We start from the raw sequence: 23154 nt of genomic DNA on the forward strand, positions 1-23154 counted from the left end.
AGGCCCCCAAAATTAGGGTGAATTTTTGGGCCAGCTGGATTGGGCCGACACGGGCTTTTTTGACACTCCTAATTGTACCCACCTATTTCTAAAATTTAATATGACTTAACACCAATTTTTTTTTAATTTATTTCAAGCTTAACTTCCGACAGTGTACATCGTCGTGTCAAATAAGAAAGTTTTAGAGATAGAAGTGGATATAAGAATTGAATTAGTAGTCAAATTTGGGATGAATATCCAATAAGTCATAAATTTATTGTACGATCATCAATTCAATCCTCAACCCATCTAATTTTTGTCAATATAGTCCAAAACATTTGCGTGAAGTTGAACATAGTCCTTATAGCCAATTGCTGCTAGAAATCACTAACATGACGTCCAATCATCACCAACGACACTACTTGATGCACTCATGTGGAAAGCTTGTGATTACCATGTCGCCGATTTTCAATGGCAATCGAAGTTTGATCCTAAGCGCACAAAAGTTGAGGATTACATTTGCCAAATTGAAAAGATGAAGGATAAATTCAGAACTGATTAGGTAATATTCTCGTCATATTCTATTATCTCCCCCGTTAGACTCCTCCTTCGGTCGTTTCGATCTTATCATATCTCATCGTTCCAAACCCGACTCAATTAGCTATCAAACTTCGATGATGCAACTTCACCAATCAGCGGGAGTCAGCTTAATTAAACTCAATTACGGAATGTTAATCATGGGCTTTGACCGGTCAAACGACCCACGAACTAAAAAACCAAAATGGCATTCTCTCCCAAAGTCGGCTCCTTTGAAATGTCAAAAGTCTTATCCACCCCCACCCAAAAAAAAAAATGTGGTCAAAGTCTCAATTCCTATTTTTCCCCTATATCTCGCACCGAATTATTTACCGAGTATTTTTCTTTTCTTTTTTTTAAATTTGACCCACAAAATTCTGTCCCCAACAGGAAATATCGTCTGCCCAAAACCCTAACGACAGCCAACCCCCTCGTCGCCCGACCGCCACCGCCCCGCACCCCGATGTCCGCTCAGCCCTCCCCTCTCCTCGCCTGCCTCCGCCCGACCACCACCGACGACCCACGTTCCACGGCGGCCGGGAAACCCAACCTGACCACCAGCCTCTACCACACTCCCCTCGGCCTCTTCTCCCTCACCTGGTCCCTGAACCGGGTCGCCCGGACCCTCCAACTCCGCCTCTCCGACCCGCACGCCGCCCCCTCCTCCTCCTCCTTCTCCGACTGCATCCCCAACTCTAACTCCAACGCCGCCTCCCCTTTCGCCTCTCCGTCCTCCCGAAGGCCGTCGTCCCTGGCCCTCTCTTTCGACCTCCACGTCAAGCCCTTCGCCTTCTGGAACAAGCGCGGGTCCAAAAATTTCAGCAGAGCCTGGGTCTTCTGGGACCTCTCAAGGGCCAAGTTCGGTTCCGGACCGGGCCCGGTCTCCGGGTACTATGTGTCCGTGGTGGTCGACGGCGAGGCGGTCCTCCTAGTGGGCGACCGCGCGAAGGAAGCGCACGCGAGGACGAAGGCGCGGAGGCCCGAGCGGAGAGCCCAGGCGCTGGTGCTGCGGCGAGACCACGTGATCGGCCACAGGACTTTCGCGACGGCCGCGAGATTCGGCGGGAGGGACAGAGATATCTCGATCGATTGCACCACAAACGAGGACGCGAGGCTGCGCTTCGAGGTCGACGGCAAGAGGGTGTTGCAGGTGAAGGGTTTGAAGTGGAAATTCAGAGGGTGCGAGAGGGTCGAGGTGGACGGCGTCCCAATTCAGGTCTCGTGGGACGTGTACAGCTGGTTGTTCGAGCGTTTCCGCAACGGGCACGCCGTGTTCATGTTCCGATTCGACAAGCTCGGCCTTGAGGAGGACGTGGAGGAGGAGGAGGAGGGAGCAGGTGAGAGTTCCCGAAACGGGGACGGCCTTTTGTGGCCGCAGCAGCGGTCGTGGAGCTTCAGGACGAGCGGGCAGGAGCACCAGAAGATGAGGAAGAGCATGTCGCGAGCTGCCGGTAGGAGTTACCCGTCATCGGCAACAACGTCGGTGTCGGCCTCATCGTGGTCAGCCTCGTCGGGCGGGAGCAATTCGGTGATGGAGTGGGCGACGGCGGCGGAGGAGGAGAACGAGACGGGGAATCCGGCGGGGTTCTCGCTGATGGTCTATGCTTGGAAGGAATGAAAGGATGAGATGGGGATCCAACCCAAATGATTTCCTTTTTCTGCGTCTCTAAAGGTAAATGAATGTTGGGAGATCAGAAATCTCTCTGTTGACTCAAAATTCATTCTTTCTTGGACATAATACAACTTCGATTTCTAGCTTTTTACTAGGGAAGAAAGACAGTGTAGATTATATTGGTACCGACCCTGTTGCAGTTAGCCATTAGATCTAACACCAATTTTCTTTTGGTGATCCTTGATTTTCATGTGGAGAATTGGGGGAGAGACTGCTGTAATCAGGGTGGTGATTGCTTGAGAAATTCTTTGTAAGTAGGCCATTTCTGTAGTATGGTGAATTCTATTCACAGGAGCGATTCTTTCTGCTGCTGCTGCTGCTTGCTTTGTGTTCTGCTCTGCCTCCTTGATTCTAAGCTGAGCCCAATGCTGTTTACTTGTTTCGTTGCTGGTTTTGATTCCAGGATCAGTTGTTTTCAAACTCATTCCCACCATAATCGACCGGGGCCGTTTAGTGAATCTAATTGTAAAACGTCAGAACTTCATTGAAGTTGAAGGTGAGCCAGATTGGTTCGATTCCTTATTAATTATGCTTAACAAGGTGGCCAAGGCCAGCAATTAATTGGCATAGTCACTATGTCGAGCAAGTCCTAAATCCAAAGATAGGATTTCGATGCTCTGCGTTCGATGCCAACTGTCATTTTTAACTCCATAGGACTTGGAAACCCGGTTGAAGATCGAGGTTTGTCTGTCTCACTTGGTGAGATGTCATGTGGTTTGTTTCATGGAAAATAAGCTGTTTTTGAAAAATATTTTTCGAGAAGTCAATTTTTAGAAAAATAATCATATTTTTTTTTATGTTTGGTTGAAATCTAAAATGAACTTGAAAACATTTTTCGTCGTTTGGCGTGAAAAATTAGATTTGATTTTCGTCCATTCATTATTTTTATTTTGTCTTTTCATTTTTATTTTTTAAATCAATTATTTAATTACTTTTTACTTCTTATTTTTTTATTATTTTCTTGCCCACTTTTTGTTGCCTTCTCCCTCGTCATCGTCGTCACATCCCTTCCCAATCCCACCACCTCCACCACCATCTCCACCTCCATCGCCGCATTGCCCAAGTTCAGCTCTGGTCTAGGCTCAGGGCCAGTCCTACGTGGCCACGGAGGACCCTTGTAAATCCAACACACATCCTCAACGTCCTTCCCTTTCGTCCTGTTCAGATTCAGGTCCGAAAAGTCTGATTTCGATAAAGGCCCAGGCGAAACTAGCGAGATCGAGCCTCGCCAAGCTAGCCTCATCAGATCTGCGAGCTTTGAGCCTCGCTAGATCTGGCGAAGGTCTGCCTCGTTCGAGGTTGACGTGAGCTCGACCTTGTCGTCATTGATGTCCACATCAGAAAGGGAGGCGCCAAACGGGAGAGGAAGGATCGGCTGGAGGGGGGATGGGTTTGGGAGGCGGAGGGGAGGTCCAAGTTTGTCGAGAGAAGTTTTGCAAAAGGTGTGAATGCAGCGATTGGAAAATATTTTTTGTTGATTGGAAAGGAAATCATTTTCCTCAAATTTAGAAGGATATTTTCTGTTAATTAGAAAATATTTTCGTTGATCACAAATTTTTTGCCTCCAAACACCATAAAATGGGGAAAATGTTTTTCAGAAAAAAAAATTATTCGTGAAACAAATGGAGCCTAAGAGAATAAAGTCTATATATATATACCAAATATTGCTAGCCATTTGAGATGTCAAATAGGTGGGTATGGCTCGGTTTGATGAGTCCAAAAGTCCAATCAAAATCGACTCATTTAATTCATGTTGATTCGCCATTTCAATGACTCATATATAATTCGACCAGGGCATGATTCGGGTCTACTCAAATAATCCGTAATTGAAGGGATTAATAAAACTTCTTTTGTTTTTATATGTTTCCAAATTTTGTCGGGTCGATTAAAGAGACAACGAGTCGCGTTCACTTTTACCATTGCTCTCACACACCGATATGTATTGGGTCGTGTAAGGTCGACATCGCCATCGACTGTAATCCGCAGAGTTCGTTATTTCACCCTCCCCTTTGCTTGTTTAAGTTTTTTTTATTTTTCATAGGAAAAAAAATGGTCAAACTTCAAGAGCTTAAAAAAAATGGTATTAATGGTTATCCGATTAACCGACCATTGCCTTTTTGCCACGTGGCCCATTTAGGTGGCAAATTTCTATTAGAGAGTGTGAGAACAAGGTGGGCCTAGCATCGCTCCTTCAATTTTTTTTTTGGTCGAAGTTCTTTAATTGAAGAGTTAACATCACGAAAAATTCTAAACTAATATATTTATGACAAATTTATCTCAAATTATTTTTTTAACCACGAAAAACTCTAAACCGATATATATGTGACAAATTTACCTCCCGTTAGTTTTTGTTAAATTTAACCATTATAGTGCTAAGTTGTATGACACATGCTAATTAACGGATGTACCGGCTTGGGATTTTTATCCTCTATTTGTCACGGGTGTATATGTTTGGATTCGAAGTATTAACCTAATTTAATCAAGGGTAAAATTTATCGCGAGTATACCAATTTGAAATTTTTTTGTGATAAAAAAAATTAGACAATGGTAAATTTATCACAAGTGTACCAGTTTATGATTGGTTAAAAAATAGTTTTGATTAAATTTGTCGCAAACTTACCAGTTTAGGGTTATATGTGATAAAAAAAAATAGTTTATGATAAATTTATTATAGATGTACTAATTTGAAAATTTTCATATATTAACCATTTATTAAATAAGTTGAAAGTGAGTTCTTTTTAGATCCATCAGAACCCATCGTTAAATGGGCGTTACTCTATTAGGCCTATTCTAATCTATACTTGAAATCTCAAACAACTTGTTTCTCACCTAACCCATCAAAATATGAGTGGAAATATCGGTCCACGACTCATTCCATCTTGCTAGTACTGGGCAGAAATTGCTGTAATTTTAGTCGAATGAATAGGTGCAAATGACATGTTACTTTCTATGTAACGCAGCATGACAAGTTACTTTCTATGAATAGGTGCAAATGACAAGAATGCAAATGACAAGTTACAAAGAGAATGTAAGCGTAAATACAACCAATTATGGGTGTTTTTCATAAAACTTTTAACGAGAGGTTGATGTCGAAATCCTTATTAGATACTTAATATGTAATGGAGATTATTCCTTAATTTCAATTGTAACTCCTTTAGTTTTAAAATCGATTGTGCTATTTTTGTATCGTCTGCCCGCTTCATTGTGCTCTTTGTCAATCTGTTTTCGTTATGAATGTAAAATCTCCTTCAATTATTGTAAAAGGAAAGACCTTGGGCCTTTTGACCCGCCCAAAAACTTTGATGGGCTGATCCAGCATGTAGCGGGCCCGGGTCGGTCGGCCCATCTCTTCACCCGCCCACCCCGAATAATTAGCAGTCGTCTCTCTCCTCTCGACCGGCGAGCAGTGTCAACTCAAGAGCCTCCGGGGAAAAAATGGCTGCTTCTTGCTCTCGCCTCGCACGTTCGGCTCAGAGATCGCTCCTCCCCACTGAAACCCTCCCAAGCCTTCGCTGCCAACAACGACCTCCATTTCCACAGCGAAACGCAGTCCTCGCGCTTCTATCTCAAGGAAGACGATACTCTCCCCAGCACGTCGTCAAATCGCCGTTCGATGCTCACATTCTCAGAATCCTCGACAGCCGGATTGAGCTCGAGTCGGAGTACCCCGTCCTTGAGGTGAACTGGGCTGTGTTCTTTCCTTTTCGTACGCCTGGGTTTCTGTTTGTTTCCTCCACGGATGAATGGAAACCGGGGAAAAAAGACATTTTTTTTTTCTTGAGTGAATTGAGTAGTAATGAGTGCACGAGCCGGTGGAATTAACTCGTTTATTCTGCTCGAGGGAGGCGGGGATTTGTTCTTCTTGCAAAGTTATCTTGGCAATTGGCAGTGTTGTGGTTCCACACGTTATTATGAAGTTAAAATTCTTAATGCATACTAATACAGTTACCGTCTTAGCTAAGAGGATGCTGGTGTATATGTCTGATTCTTTCCTCGCTTGTTGACTGTGACATGAAGAACTTTGTCCATGTCCAGTGGAAATGCTTATGCCAGTCGAGGTGATGCGCATGATATTTTGTTTTGAGTGTTGAAAGTGAATAAGTTATTCTGGAAAAAAAATTACTAGCTCTCAGGAAAGCGAAAGATACCATTAACAGATTGACATGGATTGGATTGATCGAGTTTATTTGGACGTTTATCTCAACGTAGTGACTATAAAGATCAACCAGCATGTTGTCTTGCCATGACTTTGTCATTGGGGGAACAAGGTAATCTCTAGAGGCAATACTCGAATTACTTTGTTTATAAGGTAGTGGCAGATAGTAACTTCTGGTATTCTAGCTGTGCTAAACAAGGACGTAGGTTATACTCTGATATTGTCTCGTCATGATATTCCAAAAAATTGCGACTTATGTTGTAACTTTTAACTCTTTCTATTCTCTGGTGAATTTTATAGCCTCCTACGAAGTTCGAGTCCTATGCTGTTCAAGATCAACCGGGTCAACGGTGGGTCACACTGAGAAGGAATTTTGGCGATGGAGAGCATATTAAAATTGAAGCAACCTCATTTGATGCGGCTGTACTTGTTCAAAAACCTGGTGAAGACAACTCTCGGCAAGATATGCGTCTGCATATAAGTTTACTGGTTGATGTATCTAAAGGAAATGGTTGTGAAATGCTGGAGTTTCTATGCTCAGCATGGCCAGACTCTTTGGAGATTCGGAATGTCTACCTATTTAGAAAGGAAATGCAGGAGAAGATGCATTCGTGGCCTTACATGGGACCTGATTCTAGGTATGTTATGGTACTAAACTTCGGATGAAGTGAAATTTACTGATACAGATAATTTACTTCTATTGTGGATGTTTATAGTTGTCAGGCAAGATCTTTTCGCTTTATAAGCATCTTCTACTATGAACTTCATTCCAAGTTCCAGAGTGCTGTTCCTAGTTCATTACTTTCCACCTTGCAAATATAGCTGTGATATTTTTTAAAGGAGATCAGCATCACTGACTGCATCCTCTGGTATTCATTTTCCATACAGGAAGTTGAAAGCAAAGATACGAAATACTTTTCAGGAGTTCTTGGAGACGAGGGGAGTAAACAATGAGATGTCTGCTTTCTTGCATGAATACATGAGGAACAAAGAACGGGTGGAGCATCTTAGGTGGTTGGAAAATGTGAAGACATTGCTTCAAAAGTAAAAGAGTGTGTTTGTCAATAAGGAGCGAGCCATTAAGGATAGCCTCAGCCTGCATCTCGTCTCTTGGAGGTAACATGCCTACTAAGATGTGAATAATGGTTAACCCTGATTTTTACCTATATGGGTGTATCATTATATGGGTGTAATTTCGACATTGTTGATTAATTAAATAGAGTGGAGCTGGCTGACCATTGTGCCTCATCTTCTAGTTTTCCAAGGGTGTTGTATGGTTTCGATACGGATACCAATCTGAGACCTACCTTCCAACAACTGCAGTGAGCGGCATGACTTTGAGTGTTCATATTTGAGTTGTTTAAGTTTTAATTCGTGTTATGAGAGCTGGAGTTGGTTTAATAGAGCATTATAGACTACGCGCATTTGGAAATGGTGGATGAGTGCATGCATATGGCTTAGAGACTGGAGTCTTTATGGTTAGCATGAAAAAGCTTTATACTGGCTTTGACTTATGGTGCTTTCTTATAGTGCCACATTGGGATGACATTCTTAGAGCTTTTTAAGTACTCTGTGCATCCATGTGCATATATGTGCTTGTTTAGGAGTAGTCTAAAATGTGTTTCCTGCATGATGGTTGTATATGCTTCTCTACAATTGTGCATAGATATGTACAACATGCAGATGATTACGCACTTTTTAGGAGATTTTCCTGTAAACCATACTTATTGATTTGGAAGAAGTTCAAGCCAGACTGATGAAGTCAATTTCGATATCAAGTTCAAGTTTTTGGTTCTTGTTTGGTGTGGTTTTGACTTCAGCTCAGAATAACGGGTTTCTTAAGTATTTGTTTGAAGCAATTTATCGAAATGTTCTACCCATGAAAGTATTTTATCTGGCATGGGATGGATTGGTGCTTCTTCGAGCCCCCTGGTGGGGTCAGCAATTTTCGTGGATGGTCGCTATAATTGGAGGATGACACAGTTTGGCCATCCTTGGGGAACGATACTGATAAGTTGAAAAGATAAAAACTAGAATGGTTGACATTCCTGTTAATTGTGACAGTCATCTCGAACAAATTTTACTGGATCTACCTACTTTAAAATCTGTTTTGCATAAGATGCATTGATCTCATCTGATGGTTTCAAAGCTGAGGTATAATTTGATACTGAGATGGAGGTGGAGAATGATATTCCTCTGTCTTTTGTTTGTTGTACAGTTTTTTTTTATTTTTTTCTATTCTTCAGGAGTTGTACGGAACTTGATATATTGTTGTCTGAGGCTCTAATGTTTACATACTCTATTGGCATCAGATGACAGTCTCAACCTCAAGACCATATGGTGAAGTGGTATTAATGTTGAGTCGCCACTATGGGGATAGCTTCTGCAGTCAACGTGGAAATCCTCATCGTTCCTGTTGTACCTCTGTGAATTGTGCTAGAGAGAAGAATGAAGGTATCTGCGAGTTGAAATCGTGAAGACATGATTCATGGTCTTCGTGTCATCTTTCAGACTGCAGGCATGGTTAGCCGAAGAAATGCTCTGCCTTTGGCTAGTTATCGTAATGTTCTCTGTTTTTCTTACAAGGGATTTATCTTGTCATGTTCTTGGTGTGGTTGTGTTTAGTATTTCATGCACACAACACGGCGAACTCTCTTGTGATAGAATGGCAACTCATCTATTTCCATGAGTCCACTACTTGACTTGTAATTTCGATACCATAACTACATGGTATTCGGCGAAAACGCAAAAGATGGGTTTGACTGAAGTAGTAAATGGCGCTCGAGTCGAGTAACTGATATGTTTCTCTGGTCTGAGTGTAAAGAATGGACACTGCTTCGAAATGAACTGTTCCTACATGGTAGTAACACCAGTCAGAACCATTTTCCTGTTACGCCCTTTGAAGATCTACATCGTATTACTTTCCATCTTTACTCGATTGAAGTTGATCTGCTTATCCATTTCTTCGTGCTCAAACTGTAGAAAACAGATGTGTTCTTCAATGGGGCAAGTTCCCATCAAACTGCCCAGCAACTTCGCTTGGCTTAGATTATTCAGAATTAGGCATGTGGAGAAGTTGTCAATAGACGACGACGGAGCGAGAACCGGACTTCCTCATTGGGTGCCAACGCTAGACCTACTTTGGTAGGGACCCAATTGGAGAATGACTCAGCCTCGCTCTTAAAATACAATATCTCCAATACATTATGCAAAATGTGATGCAATGTGGACTGATCATCATATTAGATTAAAATCGAAACCATATCTTTCCTAGATTCAGAGGTCACTGGGCGAAAACGACGCATCACACGCATTGTTGCAAGAAGACAAAGCCTAAATAGGTTAGATAACAGAGCAGGTCGCGATCTGAAAGTGCAATCGAGGGACAAAGCACTGGTCGCTTCTTTTAGAAGCTCAATCTTTTTCGAGATTATTGAACTTAGTTTATTCTCATGATAACTTGCGATGCCAAGTCAGTACCGCCCTCTGTTCATCCTGTGAAGATTGGACACACTTGGGTTGTTTGCTTGTCTATTTTATTGTCAATCATTGAACTGCAGAGTCAAGTTTCTGTTGAAGCTGATGTCGGAACGAACAGAGCTTTTCCGGCCACTTCTTCTGATCCTAGGTGATTAGATGGTTTTATTTGGTGCTAAGGTATGGTGGATCATGGCTAAGATTTAGAGAGAAATCGATGGGTGTGGTCAATTGTGCTCATCGTACATCGCAAATTCATACTAATTTCATCGCTTGGACTCCCGACTCCTAACGCAAATTCTTCGACCCTATGCAAGGAATGATTTTGGGATCTCGTCGGTGAATGTTCGTGCGTATTTTGCAGGGTCCGATGCAATGATGTAGAACAATTTCTCGTATGATTTCACTTGCTTTCAGAACGACTCATCGGGCGAGGAGGAGCCAAAACTCGGTGTTCGTGGAATCTAATCATGATGACTCGATGACGATGGTTTTTCGACAACATATCAAGTGTCGTGTTCTGCGCAAAAACTCATTTGAAAAGGTGCTTAGGAAATCCTCAGATCTACGTGAGAATGACAAATTAAAAGATCAAGAATTTGATTGGAAAAAATTGTGTGAATTCGACAAAAATTATATCGGTTTCTAAGATAAGAGTCCCTTTTCATTCCTTCCCCACTTAAAACATCATTCTCGGATTTCTTCTTTCCTTCTTTTTGCGTAGCACGCACGATGCTGGAAAAGGTTGGAGCTTGTAGGGCTCTCGTCAGTCGTCAGCTCAGGTTCTAATTGATGTGGGGTTGAACCTCTATGTGATTCACGTGAAACCATTAGGTTAAACGTAATCCGGAGACTACATCAGAGGCCTCTTCTTAATTGTCCCCTTCACCGGCACATCACAGCGAGGCGCGACGACTGCGCCGTTAAAACCACGAACCCGCGGAGTGTGGAGACCACAGCCGAGGTGCTACTTCACCTCTGGAAAGACAGTGGTTAGGCCAATCCTAGTAGCGACATGGCGGGCTCGCGAAAGATGATTCCTACATGGACTCGAAAGTGAAATCTCATCTTCTCAGCATAAGTCAAAACAATGAGATGTCATTGTATGCACTAGATGCAAAAAAATCTGAACTGGTTTGCACCGATGGAAACTGGTGGCCGCTCTCATTGAAGTCTACTGGTGACCGGTCCAATTTGACGGTTCAGATTAATATAAGCGGCATTAATCTGATTCATGCTAGAAATTTTCCGAAAAAAACCGACATTTATGGTATTAACAGTTCCATATCACCGCAACACTTGAGAACTATGTACGAAGAACGGTGTCGGTTGAAGAATAGACTTTCTTCCAGGACACACTGAATCAGAAGCCAGGAAAGTCTTTGCTAATTGCTAGCAAGAAGCAACAAAGTTTACAGCTAGCTAGCTTCCATCAGAACAATCTTCAATCTGGAAATCCAACATGGTCAGATACGCTCCAATTAGGTTTGGAAAGACGTTAATGCCTCAAAAGTCTCCTATCCTTAGAGATATACATAAATCTCACGAGCAGAATATATAAGCTAAAAATTTCCCCAGAAAGCGAAAAAGATAAAAGAAAGAAAAATTTCTACAAAAAGAGAATTCCAACAAACATGATGCTAGAAATGATATCTAATTCCAGAGCTTGAGCGATAAGTCGAGCTTCTGCAGCTCCTCCTGATTAGCTTTCAACCGGGCACCGGGCGTCGTCCCCCAGCAACCGCTGCTACCTGTTTCGTTTCCCAAAATACCCATCGAAGGCGCGATATTATCGAATCTACCTACACTAACTCTTGAAGACGGATAAGATGATGATCCTCCTGTTGCATTTGCTTGATGATGGTGATGACTACTGTCCATGGACAGCAACCTTCCCACTACTGGCTGTTGACCCAACACTGGAGGCCTAGCCCAAACATGGTGCCCGTACACACCATTCCCAATAGGACTGGCACTGAAGGAAGGTGCATGAGAAGGCTTGTGGATCATGGAATGCGCCTGAATTCCAAGAGAGCGGTTGCCATAGGCGCCGCCGCCGTGAAGAGGAAGAGAAGACATGCTCGAGTAATGGTGGCGGTGATGGTGCTGGTCCATGTAAAAAGGGTTTCCCAGGACATGTAAACCCGTCGCGCCTAGCCTTTGTCCTCTTTTCGCGAGAGTCCGCTCTCTCTTGTGCGCGTTTTGGTGTCCTCCAAGTGCTTGTGAGCTGTAGAACTTTCTCTGGCAGTAGTTGCACGAGAAGACCTTAGGCTCCGCTTCGGAAGGAGCTTCAGCAGCTCCCTCCGGCGATGTCTCAGGCCGGCCCATGTCCAAGAAGTGGATGAGGTTCGGTTCCGGGTAGAACCCGCGATCGGAGTCGCCGCTTGAAAAGTTTAGGTCTAGTGGCCGAGTTGGTTTAGTTGACGATTGGCCTCGATCTTGATTTGTCCTCTCTTCTTCCTCCTCCTCCTCTTCTTCTTCGACATAGATGAGTTCTTGCTTGTTTTCTTTGGAGTTTTGGAGGGGAGTGTGTGGGCACGGAGGAGGCTCGGGCGCCGGCACGACAGTGGAGGACTCCGATGGGCATGGTGGATCTTTAGCATGCGGTGCTTCCATGGGAGGATACATCGAAGGAGATCGAAGGGCTTAATCTCTGCGGATGGATTACGAAATTATTGAAGATGGGGGAATAAGATTGAAGAGAGTACTGTTGTTTGGTAGTAAATGGCTCTTCTATATATGGAAGGGTTAAATGTCGTACGGAGTACATATATAGTAAAGTTAAGAAAAGAATCAATGAATAAACTAATAGAGAGAGAGAGAGAGAGAGAGAGAGAGAGAATTTGAAATGCTTCTATTCTTCTGTACACGTTGATGAAACTTCAACAAATGACACTTCACTTTTCCGGAATGCTAGAAGTATCAAATAGTCATTTCTCGTAGGAGCAATACCAATTATGTTTCCTTGATTGGCAGCAAATTGACATACTAAACAACATGGGAAACCCTTATTAAGGCTGAATATAATCCGCTGATTTACACGCTGGGAGAGCGTATCAGAAATTCAATACCTTTGTTGGGAAAAATCGTCAAGAGGGAGCCCAAATTTGAGTCGACCAACATATTAAGTCAGACCTACCTTCACTTAAAATCTTAAGCCAATGAGTTATGGACCAATTATAATATGTTAACTACTCCAAATCACACCAATATTTTGATGTGAGACTTCTTTAACACAATTCACAAATGTGTCTCAATAATTTCTTTTTCACACATGAGTTCAGTGTTAAGTTTGTTTCCCTCATGTGTGAGCTTACTGTTAGGTGGGTTCCCCCTTAATTTAGGTGTTCTTTTGAATCAATTCATCTTAACTTGAATCTCCAACACTCAACCTTCATCCATGGTCTCTTTCTCTAGATCAAACCATGAAAGTTGTCATCGGGACCTTGTTATTACACCCCCCACGCACACCTTCTTGGATCACCATATTCTTTTCTAGAGATATTCATCAAACACCGGAATAAATTGGGGTTCAACAATCTACTACCATCGGCTCTAATACTATTTATTGAGAGTGCATAGCAGAAATTCGATACCTTCATTAGGGGAGATCACCAAGAGGGAGCCAAAGTCTAAGTCCCTCAACCAATCAACTTATTTTGACAAAAAAAAAAAAAATCAACTTATCTAATTGAACTCACATTCACTCAAAAGTTAATTATGATATGTTGATAAACTCAGATTATCATCAAGTATCGTGCTTCAACAAAAAGATATAGCCCAAATATATAGCAGAAGTTTAGAAAAAATATAATTATGATGAAAATTACATGTATATCATTAGCGGCGGTGAAAATTACATGTACTGCACGGAACATGAAATCAAGGACCGAGGAGCCTATCACGCCCAACAAACAAAAGTGGTTCATCAATCATGTGGGAGACAAGGCTGACCTTGGGAGAAATGGCAAACTGAAACAGCTTTTCCATTTGTACTTGAAGGTCCATCCATGAGCCCCATTTTGATTTTTATCGTTTCTCTCTGCTCCTCTGGGGGTGGGGGCATCACATGCGCCTCTTTTGATCCATATGGGGCCAAACCCTAAAGGAAAAATTTCAATGAATGTTTACAATAGGATCGGTTTCTTTCAACTCTATGCCCAGTAGCTCGATTATGGAAAAAGAAACGAGGTTGCAAGAAATTTATTAAGTTTTTTTAATCCAATTACTAATGATGTGGTTCTAGCCGTGGCAATGTTCTGCTAGCGGATTCTTCATTAATATTTGCTAACATGACCTATGATGTCAATCTTTTAGCAAGTGTCTAGCAACCTTTGGTGATTTTTTTGCCGCCTATAATTTGGAATTCCTGAGATTGGAGGTTCTACGGAAATTCGATTAAAAATCTTAAATGATTCGAGAAGTTGGGAAGAGGGAGGAAAATGAGGGGCGATTGTGGAAAATGGAGAAATTTCGAAATGGTGGTGAAGAAGAGCGGATGAACATTGAAAAAACTTCTATTGTTTTTTCTCGAGAAAAGGACACGACAAATGCCATAATTTTCGTATGGCGTTCACTTAAATGTCAGAACTTTTTTTTTTCGATAATCTAAGTGTCATAACTTATATAAGATGTTCACTTGAATGTCATATAACTTTTTGATCGATCGCTTAAGTGTCATAACATTTTAAAAATGTTTACCACAAGCATCATGCTACGATGGATTTCCAACACTTGGATGTATATTGTAAAAAAGTTATGACTCTCAAGTAGAGGTGTCAAACGGGTGGGTCGGGTCGGGTTTGGGTCGGGTCGAATATGGTCCGACTTATATTGACCCATTTAACTCATTTTGACCCATTTTTATATAGTACAAATTTAATGACTCATATCCGACCCGACCCATACCCGATCCATACCCGACCCATATTTCTTAAACATTTATATATTTAACTAAATCAAATCATATTTATTCTAATAATTTTATACAAAAAATAATATTGCTAAAACGCTTTTATGAAATATAAATTTAGTAAAAATTTTGAACCTTTTTAAAGATATTTTTATTTTCGTTTTTCTTTTTTCTTTTCAGGTTTTTCTTTTCTTTCTTTTGTTTCCTTTTTCTTTATTTTTCTTTTTTGCTCCTTCCTCCTCCCTCCTCCGTCTGCAACTCCTCTTCCGTCCGCCGATTGCGGGGCTTCGGCGATGGCGGCACCCGACAACCGGTCTTGTCTCGCTCGGCTCGGCCGATCCAAGTGAACACGAGTTCACTCGAGGCCGGCGAGCTCGCAGTTTCCTAGATTCCAACGAGCTCGGGGCTCACTAGATCCCGTTCCCCAGGCCAAATCCACCGGGCTTAGACTTGAAACCGACGTCGACTTCGTCAAAGCATTTGCATGCCTTCTGATTCACATGCGGGTAAAGCACGGTGCCGACAAGCATCCCCATGTTGCGGGACGCGAGTTCCCTATTACGAACTCGTACATGCCCCTCATCGAGTTCGGGATGCTCACCTTCAAGTTGTTCTTCGCACCACGAAGCTCCCCCCGCAAGTGCCGACAGACGCTTAGTTTTTTACTTGTTCGCCTTGAACGGACGGTCCCGTTTCGTTTCATGCCACAAAAACAATCTTTCTACCCGCCTCTCGCTCTCTTGCTCTTTAGATCTTCACGTGATTCTGGGAGCTTCGGGATCAGAAATGGCAGAGACAAAGCCGACGACTCACTAGGTACGGTGAGAGTCTTACGGCGGAGGACCCGCCGGCTTGAAGGTGCGAATGTTTTCGGGCTCTCGATTGTCTTCGGGATCCATCTCTTTACACACGCATACGTACATATGCATATGAAACTAGCACCGGATCGTGTCTGTGTTGAAGTGACGAAGTTTGCCCGGAAAACAAGTTAAAGTAGCCTCCCCCTTATTAGTCATCGGGCATTGCAGAGTTGAAAACCGGGTTAAAATATGGGTCAATGAAGTGACCCATATTTTAACCTGTTTTTTGAGCTTCGGATTTTTACTACCCCTTTTAGCTCATTTTAGAAAAAAGCGAGTTACCCATGTAGAATGGGCCCACCTCAAACCGAGTTATAAAATGGGTACATGACCCATATTGCCGGCTCTACTCTCAAGTGATACATTAAATTAATGGCATTTAAATAAGCATTTTTTCAAAGGTTATGGCATTAAAATAAGCGTCATACAAAAATTATGACATCTGTAGTATCTTTATCAACAAAGTAAGATTAAAGTTGAGCTGCTTACAGCTGCATTGGAGTTCCTTAATATCCGTGACGTGGTACGGTTTTATGACGAATCACAATTCATAACTTACTATTTTACTAGAAAATCAATTAGAACCATTCTCCAAATAGAGATGGAGAAAAATATCTGTGAACTCTTCTTTGAAGCTCTATTTGTTTCGCAAAAACAAGTGATTTGAAAAAAAAATTTCTTAAAAAGGATTGCCCCTTTCTCGTATAAAAATGAATAGACGAAAAGTATTTTCATCATCTAAAAAAAATTTGCTACTTTAAAATGTTATCAATAATAAATTTTTCTCATTAATTATTATTTCAATAGATACAAGCGATTATTTGTACATTTCCAAATCATTTATATTTCGTGAAACAAACGGAACTTAAATCTCATTTTCACATTTTTCAAAGGGTATCTAACCATATCGCATTGAGTAAGTTGGATGTACATAAACTCTTCTTTCAACAATCAATTACCAAACGAATATTCCGCGGCAAAACTCATAAATGTGGGCATCTCAATTAATGGATGCCAGCTAGGTGATGTCAAATAAATTCATGTCGCATTTTAACAAACATGAAGTACCAATTAAATCCACCCATCGAGTGGTGACATGTCGGTTGATAAGTGGTCAATGGGACTTTAGGATCGCAAACTTGTAAAAACTCCCCATGAGAATGTCAGCACAAGCCAAATGATCAACATCATGAACAAGCCAATCAAATTACACTAGCCAAATCTAGCACCTTGGAGCAATTACCTAAGGAATCCAAATTGCCGGACATTCGCCATGTCATATCATGTCATATTATATCATATGCACATGGATTTATTCGTTTATTTACCTAAGTAAAAGGATGTCAAATGCCGACTCACAGGAAAATATATGTTCAGTTTAAGGTCACAGACGTGCCCCCGCACCATTGCCTATTGAGGGCAAATCTGTCACCTCCACGTCAACACGTTGCAAATGAGGAGCTCAAGAACATGCAATATCTAATATCAAACCTATCTTTGAAAATTAACCAAGATTTTTTGGAATCGAGAATGGACTGAAGAATCGAATATGTTACTTTCACACCAACCACCCTCATTTTACATGGAGTTATTCTCATGCGGAACGGTGAGATGCCAATGTCAAGCCAAAATCCATAGCCTGGCCCCTACGCAATCCTTCGTCGTGGTAACAACGGACGTGGAAGGGCCCAATAAAGCGAATTCACAAATGTGTACGATCATGTCTTAAATTATTTCAAGGTGGGTTGCTTCTCTGAAGTACGAATGTAGCAGAATGAGAATCCCACATGTTTCATCCCAAACAAGACAGCCTCGATATTTCCCATACGTGCTCAACTTGTTGGTATTAAAAGCTACACCTAATCTACTAACCTATGCATCTATATATCCGGACAAGATATTATGTTGGTGACATTAAAAAAAAAAAAAACCTCCAAGATGCAGGGTACGTGACTGACACGACCATTTCAGTATTTAGGAGTTTTCTTCAATTTATTTTGCAAAAAAACAAAAATTATATTACATGAGCAGCTGTTCTTTCTATTAAAATATCATACATCTCGCTTGAGTTTGATAATGACATTAAAACCGACGCCTTGGATATGTTTCGCATGTGAAACTCTTTACTTATCAATTTTGCGTGCCATTCTAAATTTGATTTGCACGTAAAAGGGTGCGTTAAAGTATCCCACGTCATTTCGATATTCTACCACGATGTAACATTTGTGATATCTTTGGACGCCACATGCAAGGGAAGGTGTAGATCTAACTTGAGATGTGAATGCATCCTAAGACATATGGGTAGGTGTAGGGGCATGACTCTTGGACAATGAACATTTGAACATGCTAATGCAGATTCCGAACACTTCTTTAGGGTTTTCCACCGTAGGTAGGTTTGTCTTGTCACGTTGACTGCTTTTTCTTTTCTTTTTCTTTTTAATTTTTTTATTTTTCTCGGCCATCTGATCAATTCCTTAACGACACTTCTTATTATTTTATTAAGTCATACTTTTAAAACATTATATATTATTCTTCGAGTCCCACCAAATATGAAAACGTATCGTGGTTTTGTTTTCTCTCTTTTCGAGGAGAAAGTGAGAATAGTTGAATTAAGAAAATCTGCCTTTATTGAATGATAAAACCCGAGAAAATTATAAGAATAGAGATTCTACATTAACAGTACATGGCGATCACATCATCTCTAGCTGGCAAGCTGAAGAAAAAAAGATAACATATTTTGGAAAATTAAGTAACGTGTGGTGCGACACGAGTCTATATGAAAAGATGTCACATCTCGAGCTTCCTTTCTTTTCATAATGACCTCCCCCCTAAAATAAGAAAAACAGTCTTTGTGGTGTTATGTGTAACTAACCCTCGAAGACATTGACGAAACTATAAAATATAGATGTAATCTTAGGCATTCATACTACTCAAGCCCTAAACTATTATATAAGAGTGTGATTTAATATTTAAACATCTAACACCTTCTTTATACGTAGACAGGACTTTAACATAAGATTAAGCGAGGAAATATATAATAATTAAGATAAATAAGAGGTTAGAAAGATTTGAACTTAGTACCTCATGCTCTGCTATCATGTTATTTTTTTTGTGGGATCGATGTGAACTATTCTGATATCATGTAAAATGTTGTGGGACTACTACTAAATGTAGTGAAATTTTTTAACTATTAGATGAATATTTGATTTAATTATAAATATTCAAATACTCTTAGTTAAAAATTAAATACTCTAGCTCTTCCCCTCATGCGTGAACATGACCATAGCCCAAGATTAAGCATGAAAATATACATAAGGCATGTAAAGTATATTGAATAATCACTATGAAAATAACAATTGAATGAAACACCAATGCCAGTATTGGTATGGCTCCCTTTGGTCTCGCATGAATTACATTCATTCTTAGGATGAGCTTGAGAAAGGCTTTTCAGATACTCTTTTCTTTCTCTCATTAAAGAATGGGTTTCCCATACAAGAAAACAAGGGACGAGTCTGGAGAGAGAGGTGACTCCTTGCCGATGCGAAAGTTATGATTCCAACTTTTGTTGGATATTGAAAAGACTTTAAAAGTCCCTATCTATATGTAATTCTTCCTCCAATCCCATTACGTAACTCAAGCTAGATAACCTTTAGCGAGAAAAGGTGCAGCACATACAGATTATTACAATCCAAAGTTTTTCTAAAGGCATCTTCAAGAACTTTTAACGGATAATCAACTTCGAATGAATGCGAATGTGGAGGGCCATTCGAACCCAACTAGACCACTAATGGACAGTTGTGAGTCTGTTTACTTATGGTCACGACTATTGTCATAGTCATCAATGTCGAAACTTCCAGGAACATAGAAACTCTTGTTCAAGATGTGCTGATGGTGATGCATTGAAGATAATCTCTTTACTGTTTGTAGAGTGAGGATATGCATCATTCAGAAGGTGCTTATTCCTCTATCTCTGCCGCTTGAGCTGTATGACTTTTTTTTTTTTCACCTTTCTCTCTTTATTTTATTTTTTGGCTCTTGAGTTGTATAGTTGGTTAACACCATGTCTGGCGCCCACCAATGAATGACAATGAAATTCCTTGTGATCAAGAAATTGCCTCTTTTGCATAATCCCAAGATCGATTGTGGTTTCTACAATACCTAGCGTTACCATATTAAGGGCAACTAAGGTTAATCCAAAACGCCGACTACTTTATCTCCATCTCTTTGTCGTATTTGACATGGATTGGTGGGGGGACGATGACAAATGGCCGACAAAGAAATTGGGAAGCTGATGTGGAGTCCCCTCATTCAATGATAATGCTTCCCTTACACTGTTTTATTAGTTTAACATGATCAAATCTCCAAAGTTGCCCCCTTACATCAGCAGTATAATCTAACTTGTCCTTTTAAAATGTTTTTTTTTTATGTGCGGTTTTGTGTTCTTGTATGTGTCCACAGCCACTTCCTTAGGACTTAGATGAAATCATGTGTCCCTGATAAAAATAACTTTTCATGAGATGTATCTTGTATCAATCAATAAATTGCATATATGCACTAATTTGAATTTGAAACTTCTACACTTTTTTCGCGAATAAATTTATGCTACGCTACAGGTGCCGCCTTGTTCTTTACACCAGCAGTGAATTTGAACACGAATGTCAATTTTGGACCCACCCTTTTCATCCAAACCCTAATACCACATGAGAAAAAATGATGAGATTAAGAGGCGGTTTGAGTGGAGATTTTGACATGAGTCTTTTCAATTTTTTGCATGGTATTCTTTTTTTTTTTTTTTAATTGGGGGATGCTGAAAAAGAACAAACACATATGATTCGACGAGTAATTTACTTGTCTAATCAGAATGAACAACCAAATCTCTTTATGAGATCTCTTTGTCCGGGCAAAATAAATTCTGCTTTGCATCATCCAACCAAGAGGAAGCCCCACAGAGTTCCAATCCCCCACCCTTCCCCACCAGAAAAATATCTTAAAACTATAATATATCAACTTCCGAATGTGAAATGACGTTATTCTTCTTCGTTTTCCACCCTCGACCAGCTCACGACACATGAAGTGTGCGTAAGTTTCTCAGCAAATCCATACATGTGATTCATGATTGCATCTCAAATGTTCCTATAAAGATTTTCTGCTTTTATTTTTTGGGATAATGACTCTGGACTCTGATCGTGAATTTATTTTTTCTTCGACGAACCTCATCAGATCGTAAGTAAAATTAGAGCGCTTTAATTTTGTTAACGGGTTAGAGAAGAGATCATTAAGTTATACCTTGTGAGAAAAGTTAAATTTACAATCCTAAAAATTGACTACGTTTTTTATATTTCAATCCCTCCATCGTCACTTATGTTGAAGTTTAGCTCACACTTTCGCTGAAAATTGGTCGATGTTCTTGTGTATATGATGTGATGCTAAAGCCAGAAAAGATCAATATCGTTATTTTTACACATGATCAAGCTTAATGACTATGTAAGTATATAGTCGACCCAGGTAATCTGAAAATGAACTACAATGTCAACGAATGCCTGTGAATATATATACGTGAGAATAAAAATTTACAGACCAATAATTTTAACTAAGAACTTTGCTGGATTTAAATACTTGGGATGGGTGTTTCATAACTTATGGTACTTTTTTTAGTAATTTTGGCTTGTTATGTTCCACATATCAAGTCCAATTTCTGCTTTAAAAGTTTTGGCATGGTCAAAATTAAACTAATGGTATGGCATGAAAAAAAACAAAAGCGCGTATTAGTGGAAGCTTTTTACAATTGAGTTGGTGCAATTGTCCCCGATAAATGTAAGGAGGCATAGCCGCTACTAGGTTGATGACAAGCGTGCTAAATAATCATTAATTTTCACGATTACACTCTAACCCATGTTTTAATTCGCACCAACTTTTCTCTGACACTTGCGGAAAATCGTACACCAACAAATCCAGATAAGTCTATTAATATTAAATTAAATCCACTGAAGGAAAGGAACTGAGACAAAGAAAGCCCAAGTTGGTGGAAGGCCTAGGGTTTATTGGTCAAATGCATATCCCACTATACAAAAAAAAAAAAAAAAGTTTAGAAAATGATGGAGTTGGGGGGCACTTGGCCTGTCTTTCTTTCTAATTTCTAAGTTTAGATACGGAGAATCCAATCAGCATGCAACAACATCTGTAGTTAATAATACATAGATTTCGTCAGACCACCACTTTGTCCTGGCTCCTAAGCTTATCCTTTCGTTAATGACACCTCGAACACGTAAGTCATGAAGCTTAATCGATTGACATTAGTGGCAAAAGTCTTCTAGTGGTTCATTCTTTTTTTCCGATTTGGCAGTCTAACTTTTGGGATCAAGGTTCGTGCACCTGAATCGGTCCATCTCCTTGGACAATCTTAAGGGCACATCGCCACACCGATCTTGTTCATCTAGGACTCTGCTCCCGAAATGCTCCCAACATGTCTCGAACCAAAATACCATGAGAAGAAGAAGAACAAGCTCTCTTACCATCTAAACCCACACTTTATTAGTTTCTAGAGCCTCGTTAAAAACTCGTAAATTCTTCCAAAATCCTAATAAATCAATCATATGGTATGAGAAGTGGCAACAGGTGCAAATGGCATTCGCCAAACTTGGGCCATTATTAATATAGCGGAGTTCCAACAACCCACCATTCATAATTGAGAGACGAAATGGAGGCTGCTTCATTATTCAGTCCAACCATATACAAGTAGTTTTGGCTAATGTCCAGCCCTTACATAATTGCTAATTAGTGACAATTCTACGATTTCGGACTTGAAAGAGACGCACAATCAGGCTTGACAGAGTGAATATACAGTGCAGGTTTCGATGTAATTTTTTGAAACAACATGAGAATCAACGTCCGTCAATATCTCGATGTCGATCCGACGAAGAGATATGGGTTTCGACACCCTCACACATGTGCCTTGCGCGAACTTAATCGATGTGTCCTGAGAGGTTGCTCGTACGCCTGTAAGATCTTATTGGGCCGCGGCCTGTTTGGATTTTATGTTTTTTGGTCAAAACCTGTTTGGATTTGAATTCCCTTCTACTTAGAGGGAAACGGAAAGCAGATAAAGATAATCGCTAAGGATTCCATTATGGGGAAGTCTCGCTGGGGATGAGTCTCTGATGTGAGAGTTCCTGTTGTGCTTGATTCAGGTACTGCGATATCAGATGAGTAGTTCCAAGTAATCGAAGGGGAAACTAACAAAAAATGTGCTAAACATATTGCGTTTTTACTAATTTCAATTATGAACCTTTCAATTAAGCCAATTTGGTTCTAAATCTTTTAACGATTTGTCAATATAATCATTCCGGCCAACTTTGACCAGAAATTGCTGACGTCCTACGTGATACCGACAGTGTCCACATTAGCGATTTTCAATCAAAATTGATTGGAAGAATTACATTGGTAAATCGTCATAAGTTTATGACTAAATTAGCCAAATCAAAAGTTTTTTTGTTATAAAATCCTCAGTAATCTTGAGCGCGCA

The 23154-nt window shown here is 40.6% G+C and overlaps 3 protein-coding genes across 4 annotated transcripts; 2 read left to right on the top strand and 1 right to left on the bottom strand.

Moving 5' to 3' along the window:
* The first annotated feature begins 885 nt into the window (after nt 1-885).
* LOC115743510 lies at nt 886-2532 on the top strand. 2 transcript variants are annotated; one of them, XM_030678321.2, is made up of 2 exons: nt 886-1221; nt 1291-2532. In XM_030678321.2, exons 1-2 carry the CDS (start codon nt 1019-1021, stop codon nt 2171-2173), a joined length of 1086 nt encoding a protein of 361 aa, XP_030534181.2. In that variant the 5' UTR covers nt 886-1018; the 3' UTR covers nt 2174-2532. The 2 variants fall into 2 exon arrangements, with proteins under 2 accessions (XP_030534181.2, XP_030534180.2); XM_030678320.2 differs by having other exon boundaries at nt 888-2532.
* A 3074-nt stretch (nt 2533-5606) lies between these two features.
* Nucleotides 5607-9077, top strand: LOC115743513 (uncharacterized protein At2g39795, mitochondrial-like). The gene is made up of 4 exons (XM_030678323.2): nt 5607-5905; nt 6684-7021; nt 7272-7499; nt 8696-9077. The coding sequence occupies exons 1-3, from the start codon at nt 5663-5665 to the stop codon at nt 7429-7431; spliced, it is 741 nt and encodes a 246-aa protein (XP_030534183.1). The 5' UTR covers nt 5607-5662; the 3' UTR covers nt 7432-7499; nt 8696-9077.
* A 2236-nt stretch (nt 9078-11313) lies between these two features.
* On the bottom strand, nt 11314-21992 carry LOC115743512 (zinc finger protein 3). Its single transcript, XM_030678322.2, has 2 exons — nt 21982-21992; nt 11314-12593 (listed from the first exon to the last, which is right to left on the bottom strand). Exon 2 carries the CDS (start codon nt 12486-12488, stop codon nt 11514-11516), a length of 975 nt encoding a protein of 324 aa, XP_030534182.1. The 5' UTR covers nt 12489-12593; nt 21982-21992; the 3' UTR covers nt 11314-11513.
* Nucleotides 21993-23154: the final 1162 nt, after the last annotated feature.

This window comes from Rhodamnia argentea, chromosome 4, assembly GCF_020921035.1.
Source record: "Rhodamnia argentea isolate NSW1041297 chromosome 4, ASM2092103v1, whole genome shotgun sequence".
Taxonomy (NCBI): Eukaryota; Viridiplantae; Streptophyta; class Magnoliopsida; order Myrtales; family Myrtaceae; genus Rhodamnia; species Rhodamnia argentea.